General features: G+C 50.0%; 2 protein-coding genes across 2 annotated transcripts; both read right to left on the reverse strand.

Moving 5' to 3' along the window:
• Positions 1 to 2,758: 2,758 nt before the first annotated feature.
• LOC120897672 lies at positions 2,759 to 4,632 on the reverse strand. The gene is made up of 3 exons (XM_040302694.1): positions 4,371 to 4,632; positions 3,757 to 4,203; positions 2,759 to 3,676 (listed from the first exon to the last, which is right to left on the reverse strand). Exons 1-3 carry the CDS (start codon positions 4,445 to 4,447, stop codon positions 3,511 to 3,513), a joined length of 690 nt encoding a protein of 229 aa, XP_040158628.1. The 5' UTR covers positions 4,448 to 4,632; the 3' UTR covers positions 2,759 to 3,510.
• A 3,658-nt stretch (positions 4,633 to 8,290) lies between these two features.
• LOC120898842 lies at positions 8,291 to 12,165 on the reverse strand. Its single transcript, XM_040305246.1, has 4 exons — positions 11,835 to 12,165; positions 11,018 to 11,755; positions 9,324 to 10,955; positions 8,291 to 8,747 (listed from the first exon to the last, which is right to left on the reverse strand). Exons 1-4 carry the CDS (start codon positions 12,071 to 12,073, stop codon positions 8,474 to 8,476), a joined length of 2,883 nt encoding a protein of 960 aa, XP_040161180.1. The 5' UTR covers positions 12,074 to 12,165; the 3' UTR covers positions 8,291 to 8,473.
• Between the last annotated feature and the right edge of the window lie 9 nt (positions 12,166 to 12,174).

Consider the following 12,174-nt stretch of genomic DNA (forward strand, 5'->3'; position numbering starts at 1 on the left):
GGGAGGAATTTTTGCACACGATCACGTAAGTGTTCACGGCGATCGTGATGCAAAGCGTTGTAGGAGATTTTTGGGTTTTTGCAAGACATTTGCACACACAGACACATGGCAATAAACCTAACGGTGCAACGCTCGGATCGAATTCGGGGCATACTTTAACGTACTGTTATCGATGTAGCAGACCGTTTTCACCCTCTCCCCCACCCTGTATGTGAGATTGTTTTTATTCGTGGTGGTTTATACGGCTTTTTGAATTATAAACAAACAAATCAATGTGGAACGGGTAGAAATTGCCGGCGCTTTGGGGAGGAGAGAACATATTTTCGGATTTCATCGTCATTTGTGCACGTAAGCGTGTCGAATTGCTTGACGGTTGCCATTCATTCATTTTGAGTAAGATATTTTATTGAAATTGCATTTCATTATCTGTATTTTTAATGACTTTAAGACAAATTGCATTTCATTATCTGCATTTTAATGACTTAAAGATCACCCACTAAAGGCTAAAACTATTCCCAAACAGTCCTTGGAATGGCAAGCGGCTCTCAAAAACAACTCTGTCATCGTTGTGTTCTAATTTTCGAAATCGTGTTGTTGATGGTACCAATTCAACCTCCAGCATTCACCCGTGAGATCATCCGTGGGCTGGAGGACACGAGTGGATTCCGTTCCGTCGCAAAAAGATCTTTGTCGCAGTGGCGATAGAAACACACCAGCTACAGAGCCATTGGTGGAAAATTGAACGAGCGTTCTAATTTTAGCAAAAATCACCAACCAAGCATTTGGAGCAATACACACACATATATATACAAACGTATGCATGCGTATGCATCGCAAAAATCTCAACGCTCGAAGCCAAAACCACATACAAAGACCGACGTTCCACAATCTCTTTACCGCACCATCCAGGGCTGTTCGGAATGCTGCGTGATTAACCAACACGAGTAGCAAAAACCAAAAAAGAAGGATTCATGATTCATCGCACACGCCGGCCTTGCCGCTTACCTTCGCACCTTGGTGAGTTGGTGTTTTTGTTTTCCCAAAGCGCCTGACCACCTGATTCTGCCATCCACCACCTATCTCTTCGCTGGGTGAATAAATGATTTGCGCATCACCCGCGAAGCTAAGGTTCATTTGGTGGAAGAATGAGGGGAAGGGGACGGGGTTTGAATTTTGAATCACATACCCTAAAATATCTTTACCACTGCGGTGGAATGCGAACCGGTGCGCGGCGGTAAAAGGTAGGCGGCTGCGCTGCTACATTCACGGATGATTGCGCACCTTAATGGGCTGCGTACGTGAAGAGCGTGGAGGCGCATGGTTGCTCACTCGAATGCACGTGCGGTGACGGGAAGACCTTTTTATTTGGAGGACCGTGAGGGGAGTGTAAAATGTAATGCCTTTTGAATTAAATTTGGTGACAACAATTACAACTTGTGACTGAAGCTTAAATCACCAGAAATACTTTATCATATAATTGCTTCAAAGAGATTAGTCAATCAAATCCCACTTAGTTGTACCGCATGAGTAAGTCAATCGCGGACAAATCGACTCTACCAATGGGTCCCACCATCCCAGCACAATAGCGGAAACGTTTACAAGATGGTCAGACGATGGTACGTGATGATTTGCGTGGTTAAATTTAGGCCCAACACTCAGCGACGCACCTCACAATGCCAATGGCGATGTAAACATGCGACGAGCGTATCCCACTACCACCACCATTACAGGCACCGTTGTTCGAGGACGGGCGACCAATAGCCCGGCATGACATTCGATCGCATCAAACCGTTCAGACACAAAGATACATCAAATTACCAAGCATTACCGATTACAAACATGGCATTTAACCTGACGCGCCCGATCGTTCAAACAGATGTGCAAAGTTACTTCCGAGACATTAGCATTAGCGCCTTAGGGTAATGTGCTCCCCATCGGAAGGAAATGGAAAGCGAATGGCGCACTATGCACAGAGTCGTAGTAGTAGCAGTAGTGACTAACACTAGCATAAACACAACACTGTCAGTGTCAGGGCCCGGTTTGTCCGATACCCGAGCGCGAAGGTGACAATGATTTGAGCAAAAGTTAAAAAAAGGGAAAAGAAGAACATACACGAGCGTGCGTCTCGCGTGCTTTTGTTAGCCTGTGCTGGCCTGTGGTGTCGTTGTTGTGTTGTGTTAATTTTCATTTCTTTTTCACTTCGCAATCGATCCGATAAACAATGATGATGGCAATCTGATGCTGATACAATCGGTGTGTGCTGCCCCGATCGCGAGCGTTGTTCGAGCTAACCGGTAGGGGGCGGCTAGTGTGGTTGATTTATTTTTAAACCCGTTACCACTCTTGGCATTCGATTTCGATAGAACTGTTTACATTTCTAGCCCGCAGCACGGGAAGGGATAGGGAAACCCAGGAATGTTTCGATCGGTGACCCAATCGCTCTGGTCGCTGATGGTTCTGGGATTTATTTGTGCGGCCACATTTAGATCGTACGTGAGAGACCACGCTGCAATCGATGCGCTGCAACTTGTTCGCAAGAGTGAAGTGGAACTGCTTCAAATCCCTTTACTTTATTCACTATTGCGATATGTGTTTGCACTGCCATCCCTGTTTGCTTGTCCTATGGGCCACAGATCAACAGCGTCACGAGCGAAAGGGATTGATTTATAGTACCTACCGCCACACGTGCAAGGTGACCTTGCTGCAAACTCCAAAACGCAAACAACACGCGTCCAAAATCCAACCAAGTAGGCGTAGGTTAGTGTGGGGCCGTCCAACCGAGCAAAACATCAACAACAACAGCAATACCCGCACCCTTCAAGGGACGACGATCGCACGATGTTGGAAGGAGGTTTTGCTCGTTTCTTGCTTTATTAAACGGTTCGTCTCACGCTCCAATGTCGTACATAGTATTTACAACCACGCTGAACTACACCCCCCAAAACCACGCGACTATACACCCCACAATGCAGAAGAAACATTACAAAAAAAAAACTTCGCTCCCGACTGGGTAAGGTAAGGTCGAGGAACGAAAATAATAGTAGCTTAAATAAGAAACAGATCCCTCGTGTAAGTGTATGCTTATGTTAGATGGTAACGGTATGCGGCTTATGTAGGTGTCGTGGCCTTTTTTCCCGTTGCGTTGTTCTAATTTCTAAAACGATCATCGCTTTCCCCTTGCCAGGGTCACGCAAATCAACAGACTGGCTCCGTTCCTGTCCGCTGTTGCAGTCGCCGATGTTTCGTTTCGTCTCACATGGAGGACCGAGGTCACCCTCCGGCCCTTCCAGCACCCTGTGCTTCCTTGCGCTGTGGGAAAATGCTAAAAATAAGCCCTTCCAACTAACGGTCGGTTCCGTTTGAAGCGTGGGCTACAGCGCAGATTGGCTACATCTGTTTTGCAAACCGTTCACGAACCGCTTCCACTATGTGAAACACAAACGAAACATCCCCGACTGCGATGCGGCAGGGTGAGCCTGCTGCCTGCTAGCTGTTGCGCAGCTGTTGGGCTTAGTTTCCGATCGGGAACATCTTCTTGAACAGCTTCAGCGTCGACTGGCGATCGAGCGGACAGGTGGAGTAGATCTCGTCGCACGATCGGGCCGTTTGCATTTTCCCGTTCTTGATCGCTTCCTTAATGGCGGTTCCGTCCAGCATGTAATCGATGATCGAGTTTCTGGAGGGAAAACACAGTACACAAAAGCATAATAAACGGGAACCATGAATGAAAAACTAAACGTATTCGCTACTACTTACTCCGAGAGCGCCAGAATCATGTGCTCCACCTGATCGGCCGTGCCGACCTGGGCGTGGTAGTCGGACGAGCGCAGGTAGCTGCAGACGGCCTTCTGCATGCACGCGCCCGAATCGATGTTGTTCTGGGCCAGATAGTCGTCCACCTTGTTCATCAGATCGCTGATGCCGGTCGGATCACTGTCCGCGCTACGGTAGTGTCCGGAGCCACCGTACCCGCCGCCGATCACGTTGACCAGCTTGGGCAGCAGCAGCAGCGCACCGATACCGACGAGCGTACCGAGCACGACACCGCCGAGATCGATCTTGAGTGGAGTGTAGGAACCGAGGCCGGAGCTGGAGTAACCGTACCCATTGACGCCACCGTAGCCGGTGGTTAGCCCAAGTCGCTGGCTACGATCGCTGGCGGATTCTGTCGCAAAGCTGTCGTTCTGTCGGCGCCACGGATTGCTGGAGAAAGTCAACAGGGACCGTAGGACAAAATTAATGAACAATGAACAAACAGCAAACGGGCACGGATTGAATACACCCGCACTACACTCGCGCTTCACTCGGTATAACACTTTGTATAACAGTTCTTAGTACATCTGCATACGCCGCCACATGACCGTGCTTACCTTTGAGCCTCCACACACTGCCAACCGATCGTTGCTAGCACTAAAACCGACACAAAGTAAGCTGCACGAGCTGCCATTTTATGAAGATGGAGATGAGTTTGGAGATGGGTGTTTCTGCGACTGCTGTAGTGCTCACACTGTTGTTGTCAACGTTCGAAGTGTACCAACTGTAATGAATCCTTCTGGCTGGCGAAACAATATTTTATACTCGAACCACAGCGATCGAGCTGCTGCTCCTCCTACCAGCAGCAGTGGCGACAATCATCCCAAACACAATGAATAATAGAATTACAAACGAATGTTTTTCCTTGCGAGCTTCCCTCCAAAACAACCGGCAATGATGATGGTTCACGACCTTTTTGGCGTAGAAAATAAGAAAAAAGAGGAGAAACAGCATAAAGAAACAAAGTCAAAGCCATCGCAAGTACAAACTACTTTTCCCTCCATGGACCTCCATGCCTACTCAGCCTACGCAAACGACTTCCTTTTGCAGCGCACGTGGTGCGCATCTCTATTCTGCCGCATTTCATTCAAAAGATGTGCCCTGTTGCGTGAAACGCTGCGCGATTGTTGTGCTGCGCGGTGTGCTCCGCATGGTTTCTGTCGGACGGTCGGGCGTACTGTGTGTATGTGTGTGTCAGTCACTTAATGGGCCGAGAAGAAAACAAGGGAGGGCGGAAAAAGAAGACCCGATAATCGGAGGCCTGATGCTCGTGGAGGGTAGGAAGCCGTGAACGTTTAATGCGGAATTATGAACATCATTACCGCGATTAAACCATGGTAGCTTGAGGTTGGACAGGTAGGAGGAACTTAGTTTTCTTCAGCTGCGGTTGACAGTTTTCCTTTCGTCGCAACAGAGGCGTTGATAATTTCGTTGCTTATCCACCATGCCATTCTCCCCCAACGAGCCCACGTGCTCTCTCCCTCTGCCGGTGGGGACAGGAAGTGGAATGTTGCGCAAGCTAAAAGGTGTAATCGGTAAACTTGCAGAGGCACCTACACACACCCACATGATAGGTAGCAGCGCAGTTGACAATTTGGGAACCATTTTTCACTTTCCGTGTGCAAATTTTCTCCTTTGCTTTTTGGAGGGTGTGATTGATATCTGCACGTGCTTTCACTGCGATCAATAGTTCTGCTTTCACTGCGTGCATGACATGAAGTTCTAATTTTTCCCTAAAACTTTTGTGATTTTTCCTTAAAGAATGGTAATTTAATCGGTATACAACAGTTTGTCGCTTTGACAATTCCACTAGATTTTCTTAAAAATCTTTTTTTATTTTCTTAATTTATGCAAAATCGGAATACTTTTTTAGTGAATAATTAAACTTTTTAACTACTGTTTAATGATTAAATAATTGTAGAAAAGTTATTTTGGAATAAGAAGAACATTTTTCGAAAAGGAAACGACGTATTAAATTATCCTAGAATATCTTAATATTTTATACAATATGTACTATTCACGGAGTGAACAGTGAATAACAAACATAGTATGATAAAAAAAGAGACGCAAACAATCAATATTGATTAAATAAACAGCAAAAGTTGCAAAAACCGATGAACAAACGGGAAACAAAACTTGTGGTAAAGTGAAAAGGAACACAAAAAAGGACTATCTAAAATAAAACGCGTTATAACATAACATGATACGGGGCGGTCTCATTGTACACTCGTCAACTCGAACGACTCAATAACATGCCCGTCGTGGGTTCAAGCCTAGAAAGGACCGTCCCCCCGTAGCAAGGATTTGACTATTATTCGGATGCGTGGTAATAAACTAAGTCTCGAAAGCCTGTAAAGGCCGGGGCATTTCCACGTAGGACGTTACGCCAAATAGAAGAAGAAGATAACATAACACATAGAAACATACAACATCGAATACCAAATGATGTAGGAAACACAAAATGAAAATAGAAGAGAAGCAGAGGCCACGATCAAAATGCCTTCAAGTAAAGCAACTATACAAAAAAATAAAATAACTGAATTGTATTACTAAACTGTGTAGTATTAAGAAAAGATAACACGTAAAATATTACAATAGCAAAGCAATACGGCTTTTTTGGACCGTTACTCCTGAATAAAAAAAACCCATAAAATATTTACAAAACAGTATCAAACCAGTGTGCGAAGCTGTGAAGCATACTTCAATTCTGTCTGTATATGTGTGTGTGTGTTTTTGTTTGTTTAAGATTTTTAAACAGCGTAGAATTTGAGATTATTAAATTTACAAAGTTTAAAAAAATGGACTAAAATTGCCCAAAGATGGTAGAATAATCTCTTGCATTTATCAGTGACAGTACAATGATTCGTCACAAACACACACCCTCAAATTGTGCCGTATTGCAGCAGCGATTGCATCATTTAATTGTTCGGCAGTGCACAGCGATGACATAATGGCCACATGTGTGTCAGGCGCACCGAAGAAGAATTGTCACCGGGCTGCGTTTAATTTTCCACCACTAAATTATTCACCATGCGTGAAATTAACAATCCGCTGCAGCGTTTCTTAGCGTAGTGGCTGCATCACACACACCCAAGAAAGCATGCACCACGACGCTGCAAAACTGTGTGTCGCTGTGTGTGCAAGAGCAAAATAAGGGGAAAACAAACGGACAACAAATATTGATGTACGATTGTAAAAGTTTAAATATTGTTCTTTATTTTATTTTATTTATTTGATGACCAAAGGTACAAGTTATAAAGGATTAACCCAAGCATGTCCTACGATCATTAGAATGTCACAGTCTCTCTGCGAGATAGATCAATAGATCAACAGTGGCTCGTTTGAATTTGAAATTGTTTTGGTTTTTGTTTTTAGCGAGGAGCCTGCGTTAAAGCTTGCATATACACGCTAAGTTTAAAAAAGAAGTTGCTTAAAACTAGGTTATACGGCAGGAACTGATACCACCAGTAGCATATCGGCAAGGGTCTTGTGCATTTTCCACCAAAAGAAAAGGCCTTGCCATTCCCACTTGACTTCACTTACACAACCGACTTACGCATGCAATTTGGTTGCTGCAGTTTCGAAACTGCCCTACAATGGCACTGCAGTGTGACATCAGCAACCCGCCTCTCAGCTCCTCTCAGGCAAGCAGATAGCATAACCGTCGAATGCAGTCAGCATAATCAGGCACATACATTGCTTTTCCTCTTCTCACTAACTCCATTCACATCGCGGCAACACCAAAATGCCGGGCCCCCTTCTCCTTGTAGTTCGAACCAGTACGGAAAACCGATCCACACGTGCCATGGCTTTCCGAAGCGTGAATTGTTTTCCATCGTTTTACTGCACAATTCAAAACGATGCGCGGCACGACGACGATGATGATGATGATAAATCGTTCTCGCGCACTCGAATGATTTGGGCACCACTTTTGCGTATTTACGTTTTGAGTCGGTGAGAAGGGAGAAAGAGTAAAAAAAACACACACAAACACACACGGGAGTGTGGCTCAGGGAATCGAAAAGCCATGAACCGCTAACTTGTCATGGCTGCAACGCGCCGATCGTTGATGCACTTAGTTCAGGGCCACAATTTGCGCAATGTGCCAGTTTAGCAATTGCACTGGAACCGACAGGACGGCGACAATGCTCACCGTGTCCATTCTTGCCCTGGCAGTGCTGCTACTCGAGCAGGGCCCGAAAGCACTGGGCGGGCCGGCGCCGAACGATACCGCAGGTGGTCAACAGCACTGGGGCCGTGTGTACGGACCGGCCGCCCTGTCCGAGGAGGATCGCTTTTACACGCTCGACTACTCCGCTGGCACAACGGTGCGGCCGCGTGCCCGAGCGTCCAAAACGTCCTCGTCCGGCTGGCGTCGCGAACCGCGGTTCATATCGTTTGAAACGAAGGACAACAGCATTGAGGTAGGTGTAAAGCTTCTTTTGCTTGCTTGCAACATCAAAAGCGAAACGAAAGCTTAAAAAACGGTAGAAAACTAGGACTTTTTATATCTCTAAACGCAAATTTGGTAACGTAATTCCTTTTTCCCGCTCCCGGTTTCTTCCTCCCTCCCCCCGGGGACAGGTGGAGATAGATTTTGCGATACCCTTCCTGTCGATTCCGGTCCAAAAGTCGGCCAGCGGTGTGATGAGCTCCGTGCTCAAGGTAAGCATTGCGTCGGATAGCAGCAGTAGGCGACCGTCGGGCAGCAGCCGACCATCAGCGACTGCGGCACGGCCTGCGGGATGCGATCGCACACTAACGAGCTATCCATGCCGATCTGTTTCCCCCTGGACAGGGCACTCCGCTGCTGAACGTTAACCTTGGTGCCGTTGCCGTTGCCGGGGCCCTTACCGTTGGCGGCGCGCTGATTGGGGCGGCTGCCCGCACCTTCACCAACGGCACCGGCGCCCTGCTGGGAGGGCCGCGACGCGCTGAAAGTAAATCCCGACCGGAGGTGGACGGTATTGGCGGTAAGTGTGATTGCGTGTTGGGAGGCACAGCACAAGGTTAAGGAGTCGTGGCCACACGGTGCCGCCTGCTGCCCATTGCTTCTGTCTCGTGCTGTGTTCGCCCCTCTGTGTTTAAGAAGTTGGTCGGCAGGAAGCTGGTAGGGAATGACGCACAAGTGCCGGAGTGACGCGCTCTTTTGTTGTGACCTTTGTGACGTGCAAATGGGCCCGGACAAATCAACCCACACACACACACACGTAGACACATCGTTTTGTGGGCAGGGACGGACAGGAAAAAAAGAGCGCGATTTTCTATTTTTGGTTTTACAAAACGATAAGAGATAAAGTTATTTCAAGGTGTAAAAGAATGTGACGGAAAAAAGGTGACAATAAGAGTTGAGCTAAAAACAAACAGCGGTTCGCTCACAATTTTTGCAAAACCAGAACAATCAATACAAAAAATAGGGATCTAACCCGGCATGAGGTCGTCGTGGCGCGTTCACAACAGAAACAGAAGCCATGGGCTTGCAAAGGGGCAGTGGGTCAGAAGGCAGTTACTTTTTGTTGCCCTTTCCGCCGGGTTCGTTTCCTTTCGCCGCTCCTCCGCCAGGTCCTTTTCCTGCCGCCCCTTTAGCTTTCGTGACCGATATGCGAACCTTCGCGCCGCCTGCATCCGGCCCACCGGCAGCTCCCTTCTTACTACCTGCCGCGCCTTTCTGGTTGGTGGATTTTGAGCCCGCTCCATCCCCCTTGCCATGGCCGCGTCCGGCAGCAGCAGCAGCTTTGCCCCTGCCGTCCTTCTCGTCCACGACCGGCTTGAGCTGGAAGTCCTGCACGTTGTACTGCGTTTCGGCCACCACCACGTCCGGCCGCTTCATGTCCGGCCGGATGATCGCCGACGGTGGGGTAAACTCCACGTCCAGCTCACTCTCGCTGCCGCTCGGTATGTCCGCGATGGACGTTTTCGCCGAAAGGCCAAGCACCTTCGAAGAGCGGCGTATCTCTTCCGCGAGCAGGCGCTTCTCGCGCTCGGTACAGTGGCCGCAGTCGGTCAGCTCCTTGCAGCCGCACAGCGGCAAACCCTTGCGCTTCAGGGCGTCCCGCAGCAGGTACAGCTTGGTGCGTTGCGGGTCCTTGGCCAGCTTGAACTTGATCGGCTTGCAGGGCAGGTACGGATCGTCCGTCGTCTGCAGGGTGGCCGAATCCTTGAGCGGATGCATCGTGATCGCGTACTCGCCATGCTTGCGCGTGATGTGCAGGGTGGGCCGTTGCTTCTCGTCACCGTCCTCCTCCCGCTCGGCCCCTTGGAAACCGACCGACTTACGCTTCGTTACCGGCACATTGTCCAGCGGGTAGCACTTGAGGAAGTGCTGCATCAGCTGCATGATCGGCCGCCGCACGGCTCCCGGGCGCCAACCGGGCCGCCGCTTGCCGATGCCGGGCGGACACACGTCCCACTGCCAGCCCATGTGGGCCGGCACGAGCGGATCACGCTTCATGCACGTCCGATGGCCGACCACAATGCCCGGATGGCGCTTGCCGAACCGATACGAGTACAGGTTCCGGTTTTGGTGCTTAATTTTGCGTACGGTCGCGTTGTACTGTTTGCGGATCTGTTTCGCCGTCGGCCGCTGTTTCACATTCGCATTCACGGCTGTGTTATGGCCGCTTTTCGGATTCGGCTTGCCTTTACCGCCGTACACCTGTTGCATCTGCTCCTTGCGCTTACCTTGACCATTGTCCAGCTCTACCGCCGAGCCGGAAGCCTTTGCTTCCCGCTCCGTACGCCAGGGACGACGCGTCATGGGTCTCGCGGCCGCTACATTGGCGACGGTGGACCGTCGATGGCCGTGCGTGATATGTTTCGACTGGCGCGGAACGGTGCTGAACGAGCTGGTCGAGGTACGGTCTCCCTGCTGGCTGATCTGGTTGGCGCAATCAATGCAGCGTGTTTTGCAAATGTTGCACAGCCGACAAGAGTCGGACGAGGCTACCATCGTGTCGGAACCACGCAGCGACGAGTCCTGCTCATCGGGCCGGTGCTGATCGATAGCGACCGAGGGAGCGTTGAAGTACGCCGGCAGCGAGAAGCGAGAGCGGGATGCTTGTTTTTTCGGCTTGTAGCCACACTTCGGGCAGCAGCACGCCTCCGGCAGCCAATCCAAGCAAGCCTTGCAACGCTCGCAGCAACTAGGAGCAAGGAGAAAACGATTAGGATGATGTAAATCTTGCTGCAATCCTGCAAGCCATACCGGATAGACGATTTGGTCGTCTTCTTGATGCTTTTGCGACCGCTCAAATCCTTTCCACAGGCCAGTCCTTCCTCGCCACGATTCTCCGCCACCGTGTGGGACGAACGTGCAAGACCTGGACGGACATTGGCGACAGATGATGCGCAGGTAGCACCGGTAATGGTCAGCCCACCGCACTGGGTGCAGAACTTCCCGCACCCGTCGGTGTCAGAAACGGAGTCCCGCTGCCCAATCGCATCGTCCAGCTTGACCTGATTGATCTTCTCCTTGATCCGCTCGATCATCTGCTCCGTGCTGGACACCATCTTCTTGCTCAGAATGCCATCTACAATCTCGTACCCGCAGCACGAATCGCCGTTCGCTCGCGGCAGGCTGCACTTGGGACAGGCGAGCAGCTGGCGCACCTCCGCCTCCTGCCTGTCGGCCGATTTCAGCTTGCTGTCGTTGATGCGGTACAGCACATCGAACGAGGCGAGCGGATCGACCGGAGCAACGCTTCGCACGACCTGCAGCACCATCGAGACCATGCCCACCTGCTTGGACGAGGACGCATCGTGCAAGGGGAACTGCTCGGCCACCGGTGTGCCACTGTCGGCGGTCGGATCGAACGCCATCACTTTGGTGTCCTTGAGCTGCAGCACGCCCCGGTAGCTGTGCGGCGAGTCGTTCGGCTTGATGGCCACCTCGACGGTGCTGTCCGTCAAGAAGCGGGCAAACTTTTCCGCATCCTCCTGTAAGCTGTAGCGAAGGGTGGGGGGGACAACATGACATTGCCATGCTAAAGGGGAACGAGAAAAACAAACAATTATTCACTTACCTCACCACAATGCCCGGCTTGATCGTGTTCAGCATGGTCAGCGTCCCGACGGCATCATCCTTTTCCTTGCCGCACTGCAGCGAAAGCGTGTACTGCTGCTGTTCCTCCGGTTCGTCGCTGCCACTGTTCAGCTCCAACAGTTTGATCAAAACCATCAGCGAGTAAGGCGGCTGGTCGGCAAAGGGAAGGCCGGGGCCGGCATCGTACGAGGCGACACTGGGCTCAACGCTAAGTTCCATCGTGTTCCACTACAGCTGGGACGGCTTCAACAAACCTTGCAGGCAACGCTTCGAACACCTCACACCGGACTGTGTGGCTGTGTCGTTGAACATTTCCCACC

Source organism: Anopheles arabiensis, chromosome 2 (assembly GCF_016920715.1).
Source record: "Anopheles arabiensis isolate DONGOLA chromosome 2, AaraD3, whole genome shotgun sequence".
Taxonomy (NCBI): Eukaryota; Metazoa; Arthropoda; class Insecta; order Diptera; family Culicidae; genus Anopheles; species Anopheles arabiensis.